Genomic DNA, 23,572 nt, shown 5'->3' with positions numbered 1-23,572 from the left:
GAATCTCTGGCACACATTCACAGTTATATTTTTCTCTAATATGCAAAGCTTGTCAATGAATTCTATGCATATGTAGTTTTAAGGGAAAGGTCAGTCTGCAAATAGGGCATTTTGTGTAAATACTATTCAACCCTACCACTAATCAATAACATATATTTATTATAAAATTATAATAGATTTAACATAACAGCACAGCAGTACGACCCAATCAGTTATTAAGATTTCATATAGTAAACATTTTCAGAATTTAAAAAAAATTCATTCATGGGATGTGGGTGTCGCTGGTAAGGCCAGTATTTATTGACCATCCCTAATTGCCCTTGAGAAGATGGTGATGAGCCACCTTCTTGAACCGCTGCAGTCCATGAGGTGAAGGAACTCCCACAGTGCTGTTACGGAGGGAGTTCCAGGTTTTTGACCCAGCGACGATGAAGGAGTGGCAATATATTTCCAAGTCAGGACGGTGTGTGACTTTGCGGGGAACTTTCAGGCGGTGGTGTTCCCGTGCACCTGCTGCCCTTGCCCTTCTAGATGGGCGAGGTTGTGGGTTTGGGAGGTGCTGCCGAAGAAGCCTTGGTGAGTTGCTGCAGTGCATTTTGTATTTAGTAGACACTGCAGCCACGATGCGCTGGTGGTGGAGGGAGTGAATGTTTAAGGTGGTGGGTGGGGTGCCAATCAAGCAGGTGGCTTTGTCCTGGATGGTGTCAAGCTTCTTGAGTGTTGTTGGAGCAGCACTCATCCAGTATTCCATCACACTCCTGATTTGTGCCTTGTAGATGATGACAAGTGTTTGGAGAGTCAGGAGGTGAGTCACTCGCCACAGAATACCCAGCCTCTGACCTGCTCTTGTAGTCACAGTATTTATGTGGCTGGTCCAGTTAAGTTTCTGGTCAATGTAAACCCCCAGGATGTTGATGGTGGGGGATTCGGCGATGGTAATGCCGTTGAATGTCAAGGGGAGGTGGCTAGACTCTCTATTGTTGGAGATGGTCATTGCCTGGTATTTCTGTGGTGCGAATGTTACTTGCTACTTATCAACCCAAGCCAGAATGTTGTCCAGGTCTTGCTGCATGTGGGCGTGGATTGCCTCATTATCTGAGGAGTTGCAAATGGAACTGAACACTGCAATCATCAGTGAACACCCCACTTCTGACCTTATGATGGAAAGAAGGTAATTTTTTTATTCATTCATGGGATGTGGGCGACACTGGCAAGGCCAGCATTTATTGCCCATGGTTAATTGCCTTTGAGAAGTTAGTGGTGAACATCAGGGAGCAGTTAAGAGTGGGTTTGGAGTCACATATAGGCCAGACTGGGTAAATACAGCAGAATTCCTCCCTTCACTAGTGAACCAGATGGGTTTTTATGACAATCCAGTAGTTTCATGGGGCTAGAATTTCCACTCCATTTCCGTTGGATTTCTTGGTGGTACTGCTCGTTTTCGTTGGAAAACCACCCAGCGAGAATTTCCACAAAGAATTCCGCCGGTGGTTTCGAAATCCCACTGGGGAGCGGACCGTCAGCGTGCACCACTGAAAAAAAACGCCCAAGTTTGGGCTCAGCAGTGACCCGTAGGTGAGTAGAAAAAAAACACCCATGAGAAAGCAGCTGGACGGCTGGGCGGTCGGTAAGTAGCTCTGCAAAAAAAGGTAAGTTAAAGTTTTATTTATAATTCTTTTTAAATTCTTTTACAGCGATTAAGTGGAAAAGGGTCCCGAGAATGTTTTCTGATTTTTTATTTTTTGTAAAAAAATATTTTTTGTGTTTTCCACCCTCCCTAGGCCCAAGTCACAGCTTCGGACTAAATTTGAGTAAGTACCACCCATTATGATTAAGAACCACTCAATTTGCCCAGGATTGCGATTTCCGCCGAGAATCCGCGTGTAAGACCCATTTTTCTCGCTTTTTTTTGTGCAATTAATTTTAATAATATTAGTGATCTTTTGGGCGGTGGCGGATTTTATGGAAATTTTAGCCCATTACTGATAGTAGCTTTTTTTATTCCAGATTTTATTTAATTAAATTTAAATTCCACAGGTGCTATAGTGGGATTTGAACTTCATGCCTCCGGATCATTAGTCTAGTAATATAACCACAAAGCTACCGTTCCCAGTATTCAAATCAGTTTTCTTTTATCACATAATTAGCTTGCTTGTTCTTAGTAAGAATATAATGGTTGTATAAACTACACCCAGCTGTAATATGGATATCTTTCCCTTCAGACTATTACAAAGTACTGATACTCAGTCGCATCAGCAATCAGTGCTTGAAACTGGCAATGGTGTTACCAGTTAGTTGGACCGTAAGACTTAATTACTGAAACTGCTCAGCACTATAATGATTTTGGCATCGAAAGAACTTATTTAATTGGATTGGTAATAATTTTTATTTAATGCCCTGCTAAACTTAGAATAATTGAAAAAGTGGATTACTGCACTGCTTGTACTATTGCCAACCATACCACTGAGCTGTGTCATGGGTTAGATTACTGCTAAAAAAACAATGTGCGAGGCAAACTTGTTGAAGCAACTGACAATGCATTTATAAAACTGATTGCAATGAAATTCTGACAAGGTTCAGCATTATTAATTGTAATAAACAAGGAGCGAATACATTTTTAAAGTTTTTATATTCGTTATGGGTGAAAGTTACCATTTTATATACTCACAGCAGTGCATGATCATAGTAGCCACCAACCTAGTATTTCATACAAAAATACTTGCATTTGTTGAGCATATCTCTGAGAAATGCCTCAAAGTGCTTCATATTGCTTACTTTTTGAAGTGCAGTCACTGTTAAGTAGATATATGTGGCAGCCAGCTTGCAAACAGTAAGATCCCACCAACAGCAATGACTAGTTAATCTGTAGGAAACTACGGAGATGGAGTTCTGGAGATAACTGATGACAACTTTCTAATGAGTAAGAAAATTTGATGGGATATACTGCAATATTAATTAACTTTTACTGGACAGATAGATTATATTTTAAACAACTAAAATTTACAGATATATTATTTCTTCAGTAAAAATGACAATGATTATGTTATTATACTGTCATAGCAAATTAAACAATACCTGTAATTGCATAAGCACAGTAGACAGTGAAGTTACATCAGTTGAAACATTTTTAAATTGTCAGAGTTGACAATTTACTGTTCTTCAATAGAAAGATAAAGATAGGTCATATGGACTGTATTATAAATTTCTCTGGTCTCTGGCAAGATGGAAAGATTAAACATGGAAAGGTGCTTATTAATCGGAGAAAAACAAATTCAATGGATAGAAAGTTTCAAAAAGGGGAATGATTAGGCTGGTGTTTGTGAGCTTGAAGACTTAGAAGTGCCGTATGCTTAAAGCCATGATGAAGCAGGATAATGCAGTGGCACAATGGGTTGATGCTCCAGCGTGCTGCAGTTTACACTCGTACTACACGAGTTCACGCCTGCAATTTCACATACAGCAAGGTCTCATTCTCGGCTGTGTCTTTATGGTGAGATACCAAGTGGGGGCACATTCCCACAGAGAGTGCGAGAAATCAGTGAGCACGTCACCTGGGTCACTTTGAAGAACCTCCTAATGGCTGACTCAAGAGTGACACAGGCGTGATCTGAGAGCAGCTCATTCTCAGCTAGGAGGGAGACCTAAAAGAGAAAGGGAGAAAAGTAACTTAAAATGGGAATAAAAGCTATAATATTCCTTTATTTCTTAAAACACTCATATTTCGACTCTCCAGTGAAAAGCTGCAAGAGCTGATGACACAGACTCCTGTGCAGAGGATCTGGCAACAGCACTCCATGGCAGATTGCAAAGTGCTAATACCTCTGGCCAGAATGCTGCACAAGTTGGAACTGTGCTCTTCCATACTCTCAGACAGCAGCAGCAACGCCGAGGCAGGCTGTCCAATACCTCCAATAACAGTTGGTGAATATCAAGCAGTGTCCTTTTGTTGTTTGGGCCTCTTGAAGTCGGCATCTCTGTACTCCTCACCAGAGTTAGGACCCGGGCTTGCCCTCTGGCCACCCTTTCCTCTGGCCCCTGCTCCTGCTCACTTGTGCTCTGTGAATTACCTTGTACATCCCCCTCTCATCATCATAGGCAGTCCCTCGAAATCGAGGAAGATTTGCTTCCACTCTAAAAGTGAGTTCTTAGGTGGCTGTACAGTCCAATACGAGAACCAGTCTCTGTAATAGGTGAGCAGACAGTGGTTGAAGGAAAGGGTGGGTGGGGAGTCTGGTTTGCCGCATGCTCCTTCCGCTGTCTGTGCTTGTTTTCTGCATGCTCTCGGTGACGCGACTCGAGGTGCGCAGCGCCCTCCCGGATGCTCTTCCTCCACTTTCGGCAGTCTTGGGCCAGGGATTCCCAGGTGCCGGTGGGGATGTTGCACTTTATCAAGGAGGCTTTGAGGGTGTCCTTGAAATGTTTCTTCTGCCCACCTGGGGCTCGCTTGCCATGAAGGAGTTCCGAGTAGAGCGCTTGCTTAGGGAGTCTTGTGTCGGGCATGTGGACAATGTGGCCCGCCCAATGGAGCTGGTCAAGTGTGGTCAGTGCTTCGATGCTGGGGGTGTTGGCCTGATCGAGGACGCTCACGTTGGTGCATCTATCCTCCCAGTGGATTTGCAGGATCTTGCAGAGGCTTCTCCCTCTTGCTCACTATCTATCTCAGCCAGGTGCCGATTTCTGGACTGTCACTTGTGAAAAATTGAGTGAAGTGTCGGTGCTTCTTTTGGAGGGCTATTCCCCGCCAAGTCTTCTCTTGTGGGTCTGAGGGATGGGAAGAACCTGGAGAAATGGGGAAGGGACAAGGGTCAGCATGGCAGGAAAAAGGGTTTCTAGCAGCAGATAACCAGTTATGCTAGGCAGAGCAGGATAGCAGTCTGTTTGATTTACAAAGGAAAGAGAGAAGGTAAAATAAAAAAAGGAGACAACCCTGATGAACGCTGGCTCCAGCCTTACCATAACCAACACTCCTTGAGCTGCTTTCACCTAAAAATGAGCATGGCTTCCTCCTCCATCTGCTTGTAGGCTGGGTCTCTCCCCTTTTGTTGTGAACCAGCTTGTCCTGCAATAAGAGATGGAATGAGTTTGTATGTGGTTGTTGTTCTGTTCAGCCATGTGAGGCATCCTCATTTAGTGTACATGCTGAGAGGGAGAAGCAGCAAGTTGGAAGAAGGATGGGGATGTGGTCAGGTGCAAGAGAGTGACTATAGTGATAAATGTTAGCAGTTAGCAGAAGAATAAAAGACCTTGCAGTTGTGACCAGGTGAACGCAGTCTGCTGTATGTACCTGTTTTGCGGACATCAGCAGCAGGTGAGTGTGTGACTGTTACGAGAAGGAGAGATGGTGCGATGACCTGCTGTGATTGGAAGAGAAGCATGTGGAGTGGAAGAGAGAAGAGTTTGGAGTGTTGCGATGGGGAGCAAAAACTGATGTGGCAAGGTCTAATGCAGAGCGATTGAGATAGCAAGATATCATTCTCACCCTTGCTCTCCTGGTCAGGTTGGTGAACCTCTTGTAGCACTGAACCCATGTCCTTAGGATGACGGTTGAGCATTTACCACTTCAGCCTCTTCCATCCTGGCTTGCTGTCAAGTCTGTACCATCTGAGGGAAAGAGGAACTTACCTGCTCCACTAGGACCTCCACCACTGTGTCGTTGAACTGTGGGCTTTTGCCTTTTGACATCCTATGCTGCTGTGAATAAATCCCTGAGCTAGCCACAACCCGTTCTGGGTGAAATTACACCTCTTTTTAAAGGATGTATTCATTCACCTTTTAAAGCCGGGACTGGTTGAAATCTCGCTGCTCCCACCCCCCTCTTCACCCCCCCCCCACCGCCTCCCCCGCCAATTGGGTGGGCCTAATGGGTAAATGATTACGTGGCTAGCCCTCCTAAAGTTCAAATCTGTCCTCTTGTAATAACAATGGGAGGACCCAAGGATATAAAGTAATATTTATTTATGTCTGTCAATGAGATGCCCTAATGGTAACAGTAAGTTTTTTTAAAAATCCTTACCTGACTTTACAGTTAAGTCATATTCTTCAGATCCTGAAGCTGCAAAAAGTTGAAAAGGTAGTGAGATCAGAAAAGAATGCACACAGAAACATAATATGGAATCACTAGACTTACTGCGTAAATCTTCATTTTATGTAAATGAAAACACTACCAAACAGCTCAACTGTGTAAACATCAAAATCTTCTTCAATGGAGGATATTTCTTCAGAAGAGTTCAGCGCAGGCACTTTCAGCTTTTTGCCATTGACTTGCTGCAAGTTCGATGTGGTTGCATTTTTGATGTAGTGTGCTATATCCTCTGGGGCTGAGAACTTACTCCAGTAATAAGCCCGGAGCCCTTCTTCTCCTTCACTGCAACAGTAACAGAGGAGCAAAGTGCGTCAGAGCTTTCACGTGTATGTAATTGAAAATAACTCCATTCACCAGGCAGAATTGACATAGAAACGGGTGACCAAATGCTGGCTGCATATTCCCATCCTTAGTGCTCCCAGCACTCAGCTTTGCGCATCAGTTGCACATATTAGGAATTGAGGCACAAGAAGCTCAATGCCGGGAGCACTAAAAACAAAACGTTATTCTCTTTATCTTCCACTTTTTCCATTTTCCTTTTTCATACCGATTTATGGGTTTCTCTCGGTATCTCCTGGTTGGTCTCGGCATTTTTTTCTCACTCTTTCTACTTTTTTCTGAAAATCTATCTCCCTGTAAGTCCCTCGCGCACTCTCTCTCCATTTCTCTCCATCTTTCTGTACTACTTTCATGCACTCCTTTTCTTCTCACCTCCCATGAAGACTTAAAAACAAACTTGGAGCTCCAACCCTTCAACAACCACAGGAATAATCTTATTTGTTCCTGGGTACGAAGCAGTAAATTTTAAATTTTAACTTCAGTTAATTAAATAAATGTGGAATAAAAAGCTAGCATCAGTAATGGTGACCATGAAACTACCGGATTGTCATAAAAACCCACCCAGTTCACTAATGTCCATTAGGGAAGGAAATCTGTCGTCTTTACCTGGTCTGGTCTATATGTGACTCCAGACCCACAGCAATGTGGTTGACTCTTAACTGCTCTCTGAAATGGCCTAGCAAGCCACTCAGTTGTTCAGGGGCAATTAGGAATGGGCAATAAATGGTGGCTTTTCCAGCAATGCCCACATCCCTTGAACAAATATAAAAAAGTAAGTGGGGTGGAGGGGTGGGGTGGGGAGCCAGGAAGATTCACCTGTACACCACATCAGGTGATCTTCCTGCTGCTGTTGTGCTGGATCCATAACCACAGCTCCCAGCAGTCTTTGGTGCATCTAAGATTGAGTACAACATATTTGAGTGAAAGAAAAAATAAGGCCAGGAGCTGGGACAGATTATGGGCTCAACCTGCAAAGGAGTCAGAAGTCAGGAACTGGGCTGCAAGGAGCAGGGGTCTGGGGCTAGGATGGAGTGGACAAGCCAGGGCCAGTGCCCAAGATCTTCGTCTGCAGCTGGGAGGAAACAGAAAGTCCAGCCCCTGTAACTAATGCTGATGCTGGAATGAAATGCAGTCAGGAATAGATGGGGCCAACACACCAGTACTGCCCTTGGAAATCACAGACATGTGGATAAAATATGAATGTAATCAATAATGTAATGCCTTAACATCTCCTCTCAATTAGGGAAAACTAATTGCATTCCCTTATATTTAGAAAGCCAGGTAAATTTGCTACAGTGACCAACAGTCATCGCACTAATTTTTTTAAACACAAAGAAATTACTTTAATGAAAGTTGACTATTTGTTTAATGTAGAATGTATTAATATGGACTAAGAGTATTAAAAGTGCAGCTGAATATTTTGATTTGATATTAGGGCCCAGATTTGCTGCTTTTGCACAAATGGGCTGTATCTTCAGCATGGCAGGACTTCCGCCCACCACAAAGATGTAGCCCCGATCCTTGCCAATTTTCTGGTCTTGGATGTCATTTGCATAATTCTAGCCTCCTCCTGGTAGGCCACCTGCAGGGTGGACAGAGATTGGCTGCAGCAGGCTTCAGAAGCCTACCGCATCATAGCATTGCTACTGGCCTTTCAGCTGTCAGTTAAAGTTCATTTAAAGTTTGACATTTTTGAATTTAGCATATAATTTGTATTTTTTTAAATTTAAATCTGCCCCCTCCATCACCACAGTAACACTGGGTGCCATGATGTATTTTCATCATTGCAGTATTACAATACACATATGGATGCATTGAGTGTCACTAGTCACTTCTGGCAGGAAATAGGAGGGCCATGGAAATGGGTGGGAATCTGGAGAAGGGTGTTCACATCCATTTCCCACTAACACCTCCACCACCACCATCATTTTTCCAAAAATCAATGGAAAGTGAGTAGAAAATCTTGATCCAGAAGCAAATGTATAGATATGGATGGAGCAGTGCAGAATTCAGAGCTAACATCATGCAACATCAGTACCAGGGGAACTTTAAAAATAATCAGGTGCTTTACTTTGGCCCCTCCCTGAGCAAAACATTGGCTATGGCCCAATGGGATGAGAGTAGGGCTCGAGATTGGAACAATGCCTCGATGGAGTACTCCGGGTGAGGTTGTGAGGGAGGGAATGGAACTGGAGGGGGAGCTGTCAGAGTGGGTCACAATGAAGGTAGTGAAGAAAAAGCTGGAGCACAGATGGGCCCTGAAAGGGAAAGCAGACAGTTGTGGAAGTTGATTGCAGGAGCAGAACCTTAAATTGAGTCCAATGCTTATGGAGACCCAAGCTTTGCGAGATCAACTGATGGGACAAATTGACCAATGGCTCAACAGGTACAACATAGATTACAGACTTAATTGCTCAATGGTCGACACATTTAGATAGCAGATTTGATGTACACAACAGACACACAAACAATTATCATAAAGATTGTTACATATATTAAACATTTGTTGCCACCATCTATTTTAGCTCATTTGCCAACTGGTAGTATCAGCTCAGGTGATTCCACCATTAATTTGTCTTGTTCAGGAGCTTTCTAATTATATGGTTTACGACTAAACCGTTTGACATTACTGTCATCACGTTACCATGGTAACCATATTTTTGCTTTAAGAAAGAAAATAAACATTTAAATGGTGTCTTAACATGCCTCTCAAACATTTTAAAGCATTTCACTGGAAATAGTGCTACTTTGTTAAGATTTTACCTTATAGAATAGAAACACTTTTCAGACAAATGCAATGAAATATTATTTAATATACATGCTGGGACATACCAAATTATTCCTTGAAATTTCTAATTTCTGAAATCCTGAACACGACAGGCCAAATTTCCTGGTCCTGTCTCCTTGGGAAGCATAAACAGTTCCTGGGAAAACCACACGGAGCAGCCCTGTGATATTTAGCGAAGTCTGCTCATTTATATCGAAAACATACATTCCCTGCATGGATTGAGCACTCTGCCGGAAACACAGTTGCCCCAGGGGCAGGATATCTGACCCACCTGAAGGGATATATCCAAAGGAAGTGTGAATTACCAGAGCAGAGAGAAGACCACTTCCTTTTCAGACAGAGGAATCTGAAGGTAATGCTGAAGAAGCTTTGCAGCAATGGAGGGTTCTCATAATTGGATCCTCCTCAGAAGATTGCGGCCGGGCATGTGTAAGAGCAATGCAAAGAGCAGGTCAATGCAGTGTTCCTGGTTAGCAGAATCACAACTCAGATCTGCAAGACATTTCTACCCTCAGGAGGTTTGCCAACGTAAATGTACCCAGCATTTAGTTGCCTCAAGTTAGACGACATGGCTGCGCCTGGCTGGACAGTACTCTTACAGCCCAGCGGTCTGCTCCCAAGCAAATCACAAAACATGCTGAAGACATGCCCAATAGCAGGTGGATAAGGCAGGAGTAGGCAACAAAAAGGGAGCTCTCTTGGATAACATAATATCGTTGACACTCAGTTGCCCCACTCAAATGATCCATAAAGAGGCAACCATCACAGTACATAGTGTCAGCAGCTCCAGGGCCATTTACTTAGTATACATAGTACTTGCAGCATAGAAACAAGCCATTCAGCCCAACAGGTCCATGCTGGTGTTTATGCTCCACACAAGCCTCTTCCCACCTGTTATGTATGTAATAACTCAATCGACTGTGTGATATCTTCACAGAGCACAGCACACACAGTTTCCTTACATGCAGGCTGCTCTCTCGGAACTCTCCGGAAAGCCTATTCTGTTTAATGATTAACTATACAGTTGCAGTACACAATACGTCCACATCCACAGTGTGGCGCTACAAGCATTACAAGCTTACAGACATTACACTTCTCCCTCCTTAATGAAAAAGCCATCATAACAAACATCATAAATAACTTTCATTTTTATACATATTTACAAATTTAACTTGACCACTTGTTTTCTGTTTCGAAGAGGATACCTTCGCTCTCAAACAGAACCTTCCAAACATGGTCTCGAATCGAAACTCATTCGAGGCTCATCCTGAGGTACATTTTCCTCCACGGAATTTCCTTGATTTTCATTTGAACTCACTCTAACTTCAGGCTCTTTGTTTCCCTGACTCGGACTCAGACTTTCATTCTGATTCTCTCCTGGATTTGTTTCCAGTATATTGAATTTAGGATTTGCTACTGGTATATCAAAATTATCTGAAAAGTCAGAAATAATTGAATCATGCCCACCTTCAACTCCTTCCATGTCAGTAGGTAAAATACGATCAATATGGACAAACCTAATCTGTCCATTATCAAACATCTTTACCAAATATGTGCGAGGACCACATATCTTCACCATTCGTCCGGGTAACCACTTTAACCATTTATGATGATGGTTCTTCACTCTCACCTTCTGGTTTAATTTCACTCTTCTCTCTTTTACTCTCCCTTTATCGTGATTCTCTTTTTGTCTTAATTGTGTCTCTTCTACAGACTTGGCTTTAAAAATGAGAATCTGGTTCGTGGCTGTCGTTTGAGAAACAACTCTGCTAGTGTTCTACCAGTGGTTGTATGAGGAGTATTTCGATATGTAATCAAAGAATTAGCCAATTTGTGATCCAATGACAACTGTCGTTTTCTTGGATTTGGATCTAACATTTGTTTTATGAGGGCACGTTTGACAATTTGTAGAGTGCGCTCTGCTGCACCATTCGAAACAGGATGGTATGGTGGAACTTTGATGTGTTTCACACCATTTTTGCTCGTGAATTGTGCAAATTCTTCTGAACGAAATTGTGGTCCATTATCCAAAACAATTTCTTCAGGGCGGCCAAATGCAGAAAATAATTTTCGTAAAATGTCCAATGTTTTACTTGTTGTTATTTTCGACATTGGAAACACCTCAACCCACTTTGAATGGCTATCAATTACAATGAACAATTGTTGTCCATCTAACTCAGCAAAATCAATATGTAGCATTTGCCACACCCTGGGAGGCCATTTCCATGGCTGTAATGGTACTGGTGGTGGTTGCTTGCTTACCGATTGACATGTTGTACACTGACTCACGATGTACTCGATATCTTTATTAAGACCTGGCCACCATAAATAACTGCGTGCAAAACTGTTGGTCAAGCACATTCCCAGGTGCTGGTCATGGAGGTCTCCTAATAATTTGGACCTGAATTTATTTGGTACAACCACTCTTGCACCCCACATGATACAATCTTTATCTACTGATAATTCATTCCTATGAATGAAGAATGGATGTGTATCTTTGTCTGTTACCTGGTTTGGCCATCCATTTGCAATATACTCATACACCTTTGACTCACTGGGTCACGTTTGGTTGCTCTACCAATCTCTTCAGCTGTGACTGGCAGTTCATCAATGTATAAAAAATAAAACACTTCTTCCCTATCGGGTATAACTTGTGATGGGGAAGGCCATCTAGAAATTGCATCAGCATTACTGTGATCAGCTGATCGTCTGTATTCAATATCATATGTATATGCTGACAAAATCAAAGCCCATCTCTGCATCCGGGCTGCAACTAATGTTGGAACTGGGGACTTTGGATGGAGGATTGCTGTTAGGGGCTTATGGTCCATAACGATGGTAAATTTACGACCATACAAGTATTTGTGGAACTTCTTGACCCCAAAAATTTATGCCAAAGCGTCCCTTTCAATTTGCGCATAATTTCTCTCACTGGCACTGAGTGTGCATGAAGAAAAAGCAATTGGTTTCTCCTCCTCACTACTTGATACATGAGAGATTACTGCCCCAACTCCTTACGGAGAGGCATCACATGCTAGCTTAATCTCCTTGGATATGTCACAGTGAACTAACATGGTGCTCTCTACCAATTTGTTTTTACACTCCTTGAATGCTGCATCGCATTCTTTTGACCACTGCCAATGGACCCGCTTTTTCAAAAGTTCATTCAGTGGATGTAATACTGTAGCCAAATTTGGTAGGAACTTCCCATAACAGTTCAAAAGACCCAAGAATGAACGAAGTTCAGTGACATTCCTGGGAGTGGGTGCATTTCTGATCGCATCCAAGTTTTCCATGGTTGGATGTAAACCATCTTTGTCTACTCTGTACCCTAAGTACTCCACTGAGTTTTTAAATAACTCACACTTACGAGCAGACACTTGTACTCTGTGCTTCTCTAGCCGTTTGAGGACTTCATTCAATATGTTATTATGAATTTGCCTATTTGGTGCTGAAATTAGTATGTCATCCAAATAACATACTACCCCTTCAATACCTTGCAAAATCTGGTTCATCACCCCTTGGAATATAGAAGGGGCGGAAGACACTCCAAACTGATATAGGCCTAGATGAGTATAGTCAAACATGACTTGGACTCCTCATCTAGTTCAAGCTGTAAGTAGGCATTCGTAAGATCCAGTTTTGAGAAGATCTGACCACCTGGCAATATTGTGAACAAATCTTCTATATTCGGCAATGTATTGGGAACATTACCCTCTAGAACTTGGTTTACGGTTACTTTATAATCACCACACAATCTTACTTTACCATCAGACTTAGGTACAACAACAATGGGGGTAGCCCAATTACATCGATCTATCTTATAAATAATGTTCTCAGTCTCTAGTCTTTTGAGTTCTTGCTCAACTTTCTCCTTGAGTGCATATGGTACAGAACGTGGCTTGTAGTAAACCGATCTAGCGTCCTTCTGTACCCTGACACTCGCCTTGAAGCCTTGGATCGGACTGTCCGTTTCACAGAACACCTTCGGATACTGCTTGATAACCTCTTCCATTGATGAAAATCTCGCTTCTACATAGAAAATCTTACTCCAATCCAGCTTCAGTGAGCTCAACCAATTCCTTCCTAGTAAGGCAGACTTGTCTCCTTTCACTACTATTAGAGACAAGTTCTGAAATTGATCTTTATATTTCACTGGTACGGTGATACGGTCTACTACAGAAATTTTCTCTCCCGAGTAGCCTCGCAGCTCTATCTTGGATTTCTCCAGTTGAAAATCATGCAATTTGTCAAGGTACAGCGACTCCGGTACTACACTCACAAACGCATCTGTGTCAATTTCCATTGGTATCTTGAATCCCGCAATATCTATGTGGATTTTGATGCTTTCCGAATCGCTGTCCGTTAACCTCGTGCTCCTGATGACGTGTAACTCTAACATATCCTCGTCCTGTTGTTGTTCTTCCATGCTATGAAGTTTCTTTGGATTTCTACTCATAGCTTTGAATGCTGGACTCATAGCTTTAAAAACTGGTTTACCCTTCAGTTGGCATGCCTTCGCAAGATGCCCAGTCTTTCTGCATAAGAAACACTCTGCCTTCACGTATGGACAACTTTGAGCAATGTGTTGCCCCGGGCACCGATAGCACGACTTCGACGCTCTGGTAGAATTTGCAGTTTCTGAGATTTTCGGCCATGGCCGTCTTTTACTTTGAACCTGCAGGTGATTTACCTCAGTTGACTGACGACCGTAATCATTATTTAATTCTTGGGAATATTGTTCAGCCATGCTCATCGACCTCGCTGTCTGAGAAGCAATCTCAAAAGTTAAGTCATCTGTCGTCAATAACTTCCTTCTGATCGCATCATTTTTCACCCCACAAACAAAACGATCCTATAATGCTCGATTTTAAAAGTTTCCAAAATTACAGTGCATCGCTAGCTTTTTTAATGCTATGATGTAATCAGCGATACTTTCATCCGCCTTTTGATTCCGAATCCCGAAACGATAGCTTTCAGCAATTTCTAACGGGTTTGGGGTTATTGTGCTGCTCCAGCTTCATTAAAATCTCTTTAAGCGTTGTGTCCTTTGGCTCGTCAAGCACAAGCAGATTTACAAGGGTTTCGTATAATGCCGGACCTGCCACTGAGAAGAAGATCGCTTTCTTACGTTCCAACACAGCCTGGTTCTGGACTGCATTGTCTGGAATTTCGATTATGTTATTTGCAGTGAAATACATTTCTAGCCGATCCACATACGCTTTAAAATGTTCCTGGTCATGTCTATATTCACCCAAATATCCGATTACACCTGCCATTTTAAATCACTAGCTGTTCACACCGTGTGCTGTTTTTTTTTAACCTCGGATTTTGTAGCTTTGGTTCAAAGACAGAAACTTTCAAAGTCTTCTGTCGGCTGGCTGAATCCTTCACCAATAAAATTTAAGCTTTAACCATCCGAAAAATCTCCCATCTCGCCGCCAACTGTGATATCTTCACAGAACACAGCACACACAGCTTCCTTACATGCAGGCTGCTCTCTCGGAACTCTCCGGAAAGCCTGTTCTGTTTAATGATTAACTATACAGTTGCAGTACACAAGACGTCCACATCCACAGTGTGGAGCTATAAGCATTACAATCTTACAGACATTACAGACTGAATAATGTAAACTAACACAGACACAAACCTGGCTCTGCTTTATTAGGGCCCAAAGTGATTGCATTATATGATGGCTTGCCTTTATAACTGGTCCGCACACACATGCGTACAGCCCAATGACCTCCGACCTGGTGGCTAGTAACCCCAAGCATACATACATGACAATATCCCCCTTTAAGATATTAGTAACAATCTTTTTACAAATTGAGACGGTCCAGGGCTTTCCGCTCCTAAGTTGATAGTCTCAGTTCAACTCCAGCCTTGGGCGAGCATTTTGAGTCTGTTATGACTGGGGACAGGGTAGCCGATCTGATGGGAGTGGCAATGACCATGTCAGGGATTGAAAGTCCAGATTCATTAATGACATCGGAGTCCTCTGATGGTTGAGGGTAGGTTGGTTGGTCACTGATTGTGTAACCTCAGACTGTTCCGGTGCATTTGTATGCCGCAGCTTATCTGATCAACATGTTTCCTGCATGTCTGCCCATTCTTGAGCTTGACTATAAACACGTTGTTACCCTCCTTGGCTGTAACAGTACCGGCGATCCACTTGGGACCTTGACCATAATTTAGTACATACACAGGATCGTTAACAGAAATGTCACGTGACACTGCAGCGCGATCATGATACCACTGCTGACTTTGACGTCTGTATTCAACATGATTGTTCAAGTCAGGGTGGACAAGAGAGAGCTTGGTCTTGAGACCTCTCTTCATCAATAGTTCAGCAGGGGAGATCCCGGTAAGCATCCCGATCTTGTCCTGTAACTAAGCAATATGCGTGACAAGCGAGTCTGCAGTGAACCTCGAGTTACATGTTTCATACTCTGCTTGATGGTTTGGACAGCACGCTCTGCTTGACCATTAGATGTGGGTTTGAATGGTGCTGAACTCACATGTTTGATACCATTGAGTTTCATGAACTCTTGAAACTCCAGACTAGTGAAGCAAGGTCCGTTTTCGCTTACAACGATGTCGGGCAAACATGACACGAAGGCTCTCAATGGTAGTTGTGGATGTACTGGATAACATGATTATACACTCTATCCACTTGGAATATGCATCCACCACAACTAAAAACATCTTTCCCAGGAAGGGATCTGCAAAGTCAATGTGGATCCTGGACCATGGTTTAGATGGCCATGACCGCAGATTCATCAGCGATTCAACTGGTGCTTTACTTAGCTGCATGCAAGTGTTGCACTGATGTACACATCATTCCAGATCAGAGTCATTTCCAGGCCACCATACATGAGACCAGGAAATGGCTTTCATCACGACAATACCGGGATGAGTGTTATGAGTAGATCATGTACAAATTTCTTTTTGCCTTTCTCAGGCATAACAACACGATTATCCCACAGTAAATAATCTGACTGAAAGGATAGTTCATCTTTGCGATGGTTTTAAGGTTTGGTCTCATCACCCATTTGCTTGGGTATGGCAGACCAATCACCACTAAGAACACAACATTTCGCAACCGATAATATAAGGTCCTGGCTGGTCCAGGTCTTAACTTGTTGTGCCATGACAGGGGTTCCTTCACTTTCAAAAGCATCCATAATTAACAGTAGATCTACAGATTGTGGCATCTCCGGTGTGTGCAATGGCAGACGGCTCAATGTATCGACGCAATTCTCGGTGCCAGGTCTATGGCAAATGACATAATCATAGGCAGATAATGTCAGCGCCCACCTCTGGATACGGGACGATGCATTGGTATTTATACCTTTGTTTTCCAAAAACAATGAAATGAGTGGCTTGTGATCTGTTTCCAGTTCAAATCAAAGACCAAACAGGTACTAATGCATCTTTTTAACCCCATACACACAGGCTAATGCTTCTTTTTCTACCATGCTGTAGGCTCTTTCCGCCTTTGATAAACTTTTAGAAGCATACGCCACAGGTTGTAGTTTACCCAACGCATTATCTTGTTGGAGCACGCAATCAACTCCATATGACAAAGTATCACAGGCCAATACTGGACGCTTACACCGATCATAATGTACCAGCAGCTTGTTAGAGCAAAGCAGATTAGTAGCTTTCTCAAAAGCTCTATCTTGAGACGCACCCCAAACCCAATTGTTGCCTTTTCTTAGCAGCATGTGCAGTGGCTCTAGTGAAGTGCTCAATCTAGGTAGGAAATTACCAAAGTAGTTGAGTAGACCAAGGAACGAACGCAGCTCCGTCACATTCTGAGGCTTGGGTGCATTTTTGATGGCCTTGGTTTTCGAGTCCGTAGCCTGATGCCGTCAGCAGCAATTTTCCTCCCCAGGAATTCGACTTCCGGTGCCATGAAGATGCATTTCGAATGTTACAGTCTGAGGCCCACTTTATCCAGGTGAAGTAGAATCTCTTCCAGGTTGTTCACATGTTCGGTGATGTCACGACCTGTGACCAGGATATAATGTTGGAACAAGACGGTTCTGGGAACGGACTTTCCACGTTCCTCTGAAATATGGCTGCAGCCGAGCGAATTCCGAAAGGACACCTGTTGCAGATAAACAGTCCTTTATGAGTTTCTTCGACGTCTCGACCAGCTCCTGTGTCATGTAGTCTGACGCCAGATCCAGTTTAGTGAACGACTTCCCCCCGGCTAGCGTTGTAAACAGGTCATCAACCTTCGGTAATGGGTATTGATCCTTTTTGGAAACTCGGTTGATCGTAGCCTTGTAGTCTCCACAAATCCTGACAGTGCCATCACTCTTCAACACAGGAACAATGGGGCTGGCCCATTTGTTAAATTTGACCAGTGATATGACCTCTTCACGATGGCATCTGTCCAGTTCGATTTTGACCTTCTCCCTCATCATGTACGGAACCGCTCGAGCTTTATGATGGTCGGGTCTTGCATCCGAGTCCACGTGGATCTGCACCTTGGCTCCCATCAAATTGCCTATGCCTGGTTCAAACAGCGAGGGAAACTTGCTCAGCACTTGAGCACATGGAGTATCATCTGATGACAACAACACTTTGATATCATTCCAATGTCATTTGATTTTTTTCTTGCCAATTCCTGCCAAACAGCGTTGGACCATTGCCTGGAACAATCCATAACGGTAAATCATGAAACACACCATCATACGACACCTTGATTACTGCACTGCCAATCGCCGTTATGAGTTCTTTAATGTACGTACGCAACTTGGCATTGACTGGACTCAGCTTAGGCCTCACAGCCTTAATATCCCACAGCTTGTCAAACTTCCTCTGGCTCATTATTGATTGACTCGCACCCGTGTCCAATTCCATCGGTACTGGCACACCGTTAAGTTTCACATTAATCATTATCGGTTGGCTCTTTGTTAGGAACGAATACAGTCCATACACTTCCTCCTCTGGTATCTTAGATTGCATGTCCGGATCTGCTCTATGCTGGTCATCATCCTCCACGTGGTGTGTCGCAGCAGGCTTGCTCAGTTGCGGACATATGCACTGGAGATGCCCCAGTCTCAAACAGCCTTTACAAATGTACTGTTTAAACCGACACAGATGAGGCCAATGATTGCCCCCACAACGCCAACACGGTGAAATCGGATTCATTCCCGTTGGCAGACTTTGGGCACAGATTTCGCATACGCAGTTGAGTAGGCCCTGCCATATGCAGCTCTGCCAAATGACGATATAATCTTGTTACATTATTTGCTGAGTTCCGATTTTTTGTTGATATCTGCTTTAAGTTTTTGTCCGTCGTCATGCATGCCTGGGCAATCGTGATGGCCTTGCTCAAATCCAGCATCTACGCCGCTAGTAGCTTACGCAGGATAACCTTATAGTTGATGCCGATTACAAAGAAGTCCCACAGCATGTCTCCCAACGCGTTTTCGAACTTACACGGTCCAGCTAGACGTCTTAGGTCGGCAACAAATTCCAACACATCCTGGCCCTCAGAACGAATGTGCTTGTAGAATCGATATCGTGAGATGATGATGCCTTCTTCTGGTTTCAGATGGTCACGTACCAGAGCACACAATTCCTCATAGTCCTGTCCGCTGGACTTGCAGGTGAGGGAAAATTCTTTATGAGTCTATAAATTTTCGGGCCACAAACTGTGAGGAAGACTGCCCTGCGCCTAACTGCATCAGTGGGTGCTTCCATTTGTTTGCCACGAAGTACTGGTCCAGGCGAGCTACAAAATCTGCCCAGTTCTCTCCCTCCACGAATCTCTCCAGAATTCCAATTGTGCTCATTTTTGCATGCGAAGGCTCTTAAGTTACCTCGTCACCAAATGTTATTATGTATGTAATAACTTGTTAGACTGAATACTGTAAACTAACACAGGCACAAACCTGGCTCTGCTTTATTAGGGCCCAAAGTGATTACATTACATGATGGCTTGCCTTTTATACCTGGGCCGCAGACGCTTGCGTACAGTCCAATGACCTCTGACAGTAACCCCAAGCATACATACATGACACCACCCTTCATCTAAACCCATGAACATATCCTTCTATTCCTTTCTCCCCCATGTGTTTATCTAGCTTCCCCTTAAATGCATCAATGCTATGCGCCTCAACTACTCCTTATGGAAGCAAGTTCCACATTCTAACCACTCTATGGCTAAAGAGGTTTCTCCTGAATTCCCTATTGGATTTATTAGTGACTATCTTATATTTAGGGCCCCTAGTCCTACTCTCACCTGCAAGTGGAAATACTTTCTCTACATCTACCCGATAAAACTCTTTCCTAATCTTAAAGACCTCTATGGGGGCACCCCTCAGTCTTCTCTTTTCTAGAGAAAAGTGGCCGAGCCTGTTCAAACTTTCCTGATAGGTATAATCTCTCAGTTCTGGTAGCATTCTAGTAAATCTTTTTTGCACATTCTCCAGTGCCACTCTATCCTTTTTATAATATGGAGATCAGAACTGTTCGCAATACTTCAAGTGTGGTTTAACAAAGGTCAAATACAAGTTTAGCGTAACCTCTCTGCTTTTCAATTTTATCCCTCCAGAAATGAACGGCAGTTGTTGATTTGCTTTTTTATGGCCTTATTTGTCTGCATCACTGCTTTTAGTGATTTGTGTATCTGTACCCCAAGATCCATCTGGTCCTTTATCCGATTTAGATACTTATTTTCCAAGGAGTATGTGGCCTCCTTATTTTTCCTGCTAACTTGTACCACCTCACACTTACGTATAGAAACATTGAAACATAGAAAATAGGTGCAGGAGTAGGCCATTCAGCCCTTCGAGCCTGCACCACCATTCAATGAGTTCATGGCTGAACATGCAACTTCAGTACCCCATTCCTGCTTTCTCGCCATACCCCTTGATCCCCCTAGTAGTAAGGACTACATCTAACTCCTTTTTGAATATATTTAGTGAATTGGCCTCAACAACTTTCTGTGGTAGAGAATTCCACAGGTTCACCACTCTCTGGGTGAAGAAGTTTCTCCTCATCTCGGTCCTAAATGGCTTCCCCCTTATCCTTAGACTGTGACCCCTGGTTCTGGACTTCCCCAACATTGGGAACATTCTTCCTGCATCTAACCTGTCTAAACCCGTCAGAATTATAAACGTTTCTATGAGATCCCCTCGCATTCTTCTGAACTTCAGTGAATACAAGCCCAGTTGATCCAATCTTTCTTGATATGTCAGTCCCGCCATCCCGGGAATCAGTCTGGTGAACCTTCGCCGCACTCACTCAATAGCGAGAATGTCCTTCCTCAAGTTAGGAGACCAAAACTGAACACAATACTCCAGATGTGGCCTCACCAAGGCCCTGTACAACTGTAGTAACACCTCCCTGCCCCTGTACTCAAATCCCCTCGCTATGAAGGCCAACATGCCATTTGCTTTCTTAACCGTCTGCTGTACCTGCATGCCAACCTTCAATGACTGATGTACCATGACACCCAGGTCTCGTTGCACCTCTCCTTTTCCTAATCTGTCACCATTCAGATAATAGTCTGTCTCTCTGTTTTTACCACCAAAGTGGATAACCTCACATTTATCCACATTATACTTCATCTGCCATGCATTTGCCCACTCACCTAACCTTTCCAAATCACTCTGCAGCCTCATAGCATCCTCCTCGCAGCTCACACTGCCACCCAACTTAGTGTCATCCGCAAATTTAGAGATGCTACATTTAATCCCCTCGTCTAAATCATTAATGTACAGTGTAAACAGCTGGGGCCCCAGCACAGAACCTTGCGGTACCCCACTAGTCACTGCCTGCCATTCTGAAAAGTACCCATTTACTCCTACTCTTTGCTTCCTGTCTGACAACCAGTTCTCAATCCACATCAGCACACTACCCCCAATCCCATGTGCTTTAACTTTGTGTGGGACCTTGTCGAAAGCCTTCTGAAAGTCCAAATACACCACATCAACTGGTTCTCCCTTGTCCACTCTACTGGAAACATCCTCAAAAAATTCCAGAAGATTTGTCAAGCATGATTTCCCTTTCACAAATCCATGCTGACTTGGACCTATCATGTCACCTTTTTCCAAATGTGCTGCTATGACATCCTTAATAATTAATTCCATCATTTTACCTACTACTGAGGTCAGGCTGACCGGTCTATAATTCCGTGTTTTCTCTCTCCCTCCTTTTTTAAAAAGTGGGGTTACATTGGCTACCCTCCACTCGATAGGAACTGATCCAGAGTCAATGGAATGTTGGAAAATGACTGTCAATGCATCCGCTATTTCCAAGGCCACCTCCTTAAGTACTCTGCGATGCAGACCATCAAGCCCTGGGGATTTATCGGCCTTCAATCCCATCAATTTTCCCAACACCATTTCCCAACTAATAAGGATTTCCCTCAGTTCCTCCTTCTTACTAGACCCTCTGACCCCTTTTATATCCGGAAGGTTGCTTGTGTCTTCCTTAGTGAATACCGAACCAAAGTACTTGTTCAATTGGTCTGCCATTTCTTTGTTCCCAGTTATGACTTCCCCTGATTCTGACTGCAGGGGACCTACGTTTGTCTTTACTAACCTTTTTATCTTTACATATCTATAGAAGCTTTTGCAGTCCATTTTAATGTTCCCTGCAAGCTTCCTCTCGTACTCTTTTTTCCCTGCCCTAATCAAACCCTTTGTCCTCCTCTGCTGGGTTCTAAATTTCTCCCAGTCCCTGGGTTCGCTGCTATTTCTGGCCAATTTGTATGCCACTTCCTTGGCTTTAATACTATCCCTGATTTCCTTTGATAGCCACAGTTGAGCCACCTTCCCTTTTTTTATTTTTACGCCAGACAGGGATGTAGAATTGTTGTAGTTCATCCATGCGGTCTCTAAATGTCTGCCATTGCCCATCCACTGTCAATCCCTTAAGTATCATTCGCCAATCTATCCTAGCCAATTCACGCCTCATACCTTCAAAGTTACCCTTCTTTAAGTCCTGAACGATGGTCTCTGAATTAACTGTTTCATTCTCCATCCTAATGTAGAATTCCACCATATTATGGTCACTCTTCCCCAAGGGGCCTTGCACAACGAGATTGCTAATTAATCCTCTCTCATTACACAAACCCAGTCTAAGATGGCCTCCCCCCTAGTTGGTTCCTTGACATATAGCTCCACCCATACCGATTCCACATCATCCAAGCTAATGTCTTTCCTTACAATTGCATTAATTTCCTCTTTAACCAGCAACGCCACCCTGCCTCCTTTTCCTTTCTGTCTATCCTTCCTAAATGTTGAATACCCTTGGATGTTGAGTTCCAAGCCTTGGTCACCCTGGAGTCATGTCTCCGTGATGCCAACCACATTGTATCCGTTAACTGCTATCTGCACAGTTAATTCGTCCACCTTATTCCGAATACTCCTCAACATATTGGTCTAGAAAAGCATCCCTTATGCACTCCAGGAAATCCTCCTCCACCGTATTGTTTCCAGTTTGGTTAATCCAATTTATATGCATATTAAAGTCACCCATGATAACTGCTGCACCTTTATTGCATGCACTCCTAATTTCCTGTTTGATGCCCTCCCCAACATTACTACTACTGTTTGGAGGTCTGTGCACAACTCCCACTAGCATTTTCTGCTCTTTGGTATTCCGTAGCTCCACCCATACCGATTCCACATCATCCAAGCTGATGTCTTTCCTTACAATTGCATTAATTTCCTCTTTAACCAGCAACGCCACCCTGTCTCCTTTTCCTTTCTGTCTATCCTTCCTAAATGTTGAATACCCTTGGACGTTCAATTCCCAGCCTTGGTCACCCTGGAGCCATTTGATAATTATGTGCCCATTCTGCAAGTTTATTAATGTCTTCCTGTGTTTTGTTGCAGTCCTCCTCTGTATTACCTACACCCACCCCAATTTGGTGTCATCTACAAATTTTGAAATTGCACTTCCGATTCCCGAGTCCAAATCATTTATGTGAATGTTGAATAACAGTGGTCCCAGTATCAATCCTTGTGGAACACCACTTTCCACCTTTTGCCAGTCTAAGTAACTACCTTTAACCAATCATTCTGCTACTTGTTACCTGACTCCACATGTTCTGACCTTAGTACAAGTATACTATGTGGTACCTTATTGAAGACCTTTTGGAAATCCAAATATATTATGTCTACGACATTACCCTTATCTACCCTTCCAGTTACTTCTTCAAATAATTCAATAAGGTTAGTCAAGCATGACCTTCCCTTTTGAAATCTGCGTTGACTACTTACTCTTTACTGTATTTTCAGTTTCTAGATGTATTTCAATTATATCTTTGAGTAAGGATTCCTGCCACTGACATTAAGATCTCTAGCTCCCTGGACTTGTTCTATATCCTTTTT

General features: G+C 43.2%; 1 protein-coding gene across 5 annotated transcripts in view; it reads right to left on the bottom strand.

Annotated features, from left to right (window-relative positions):
- LOC139276107 (suppressor of tumorigenicity 14 protein homolog) overlaps positions 1-23,572 on the bottom strand; it is a 141,587-nt gene that overhangs the window by 76,748 nt on the left and 41,267 nt on the right. For all 5 annotated transcript variants that reach the window (XM_070893608.1, XM_070893610.1, XM_070893613.1 and 2 more), the window contains exons 5-6: positions 6,165-6,364; positions 6,014-6,052 (exon numbers count right to left, since the gene is read on the bottom strand). In XM_070893608.1, coding sequence (XP_070749709.1) covers positions 6,014-6,052; positions 6,165-6,364 — 239 coding nt within the window. The remainder of the gene's footprint in view (positions 1-6,013; positions 6,053-6,164; positions 6,365-23,572) is intronic.

This window comes from Pristiophorus japonicus, chromosome 11 (assembly GCF_044704955.1).
Source record: "Pristiophorus japonicus isolate sPriJap1 chromosome 11, sPriJap1.hap1, whole genome shotgun sequence".
Classification (NCBI taxonomy): domain Eukaryota; kingdom Metazoa; phylum Chordata; class Chondrichthyes; family Pristiophoridae; genus Pristiophorus; species Pristiophorus japonicus.
This window is presented reverse-complemented; position numbering and strand designations above follow the sequence as displayed.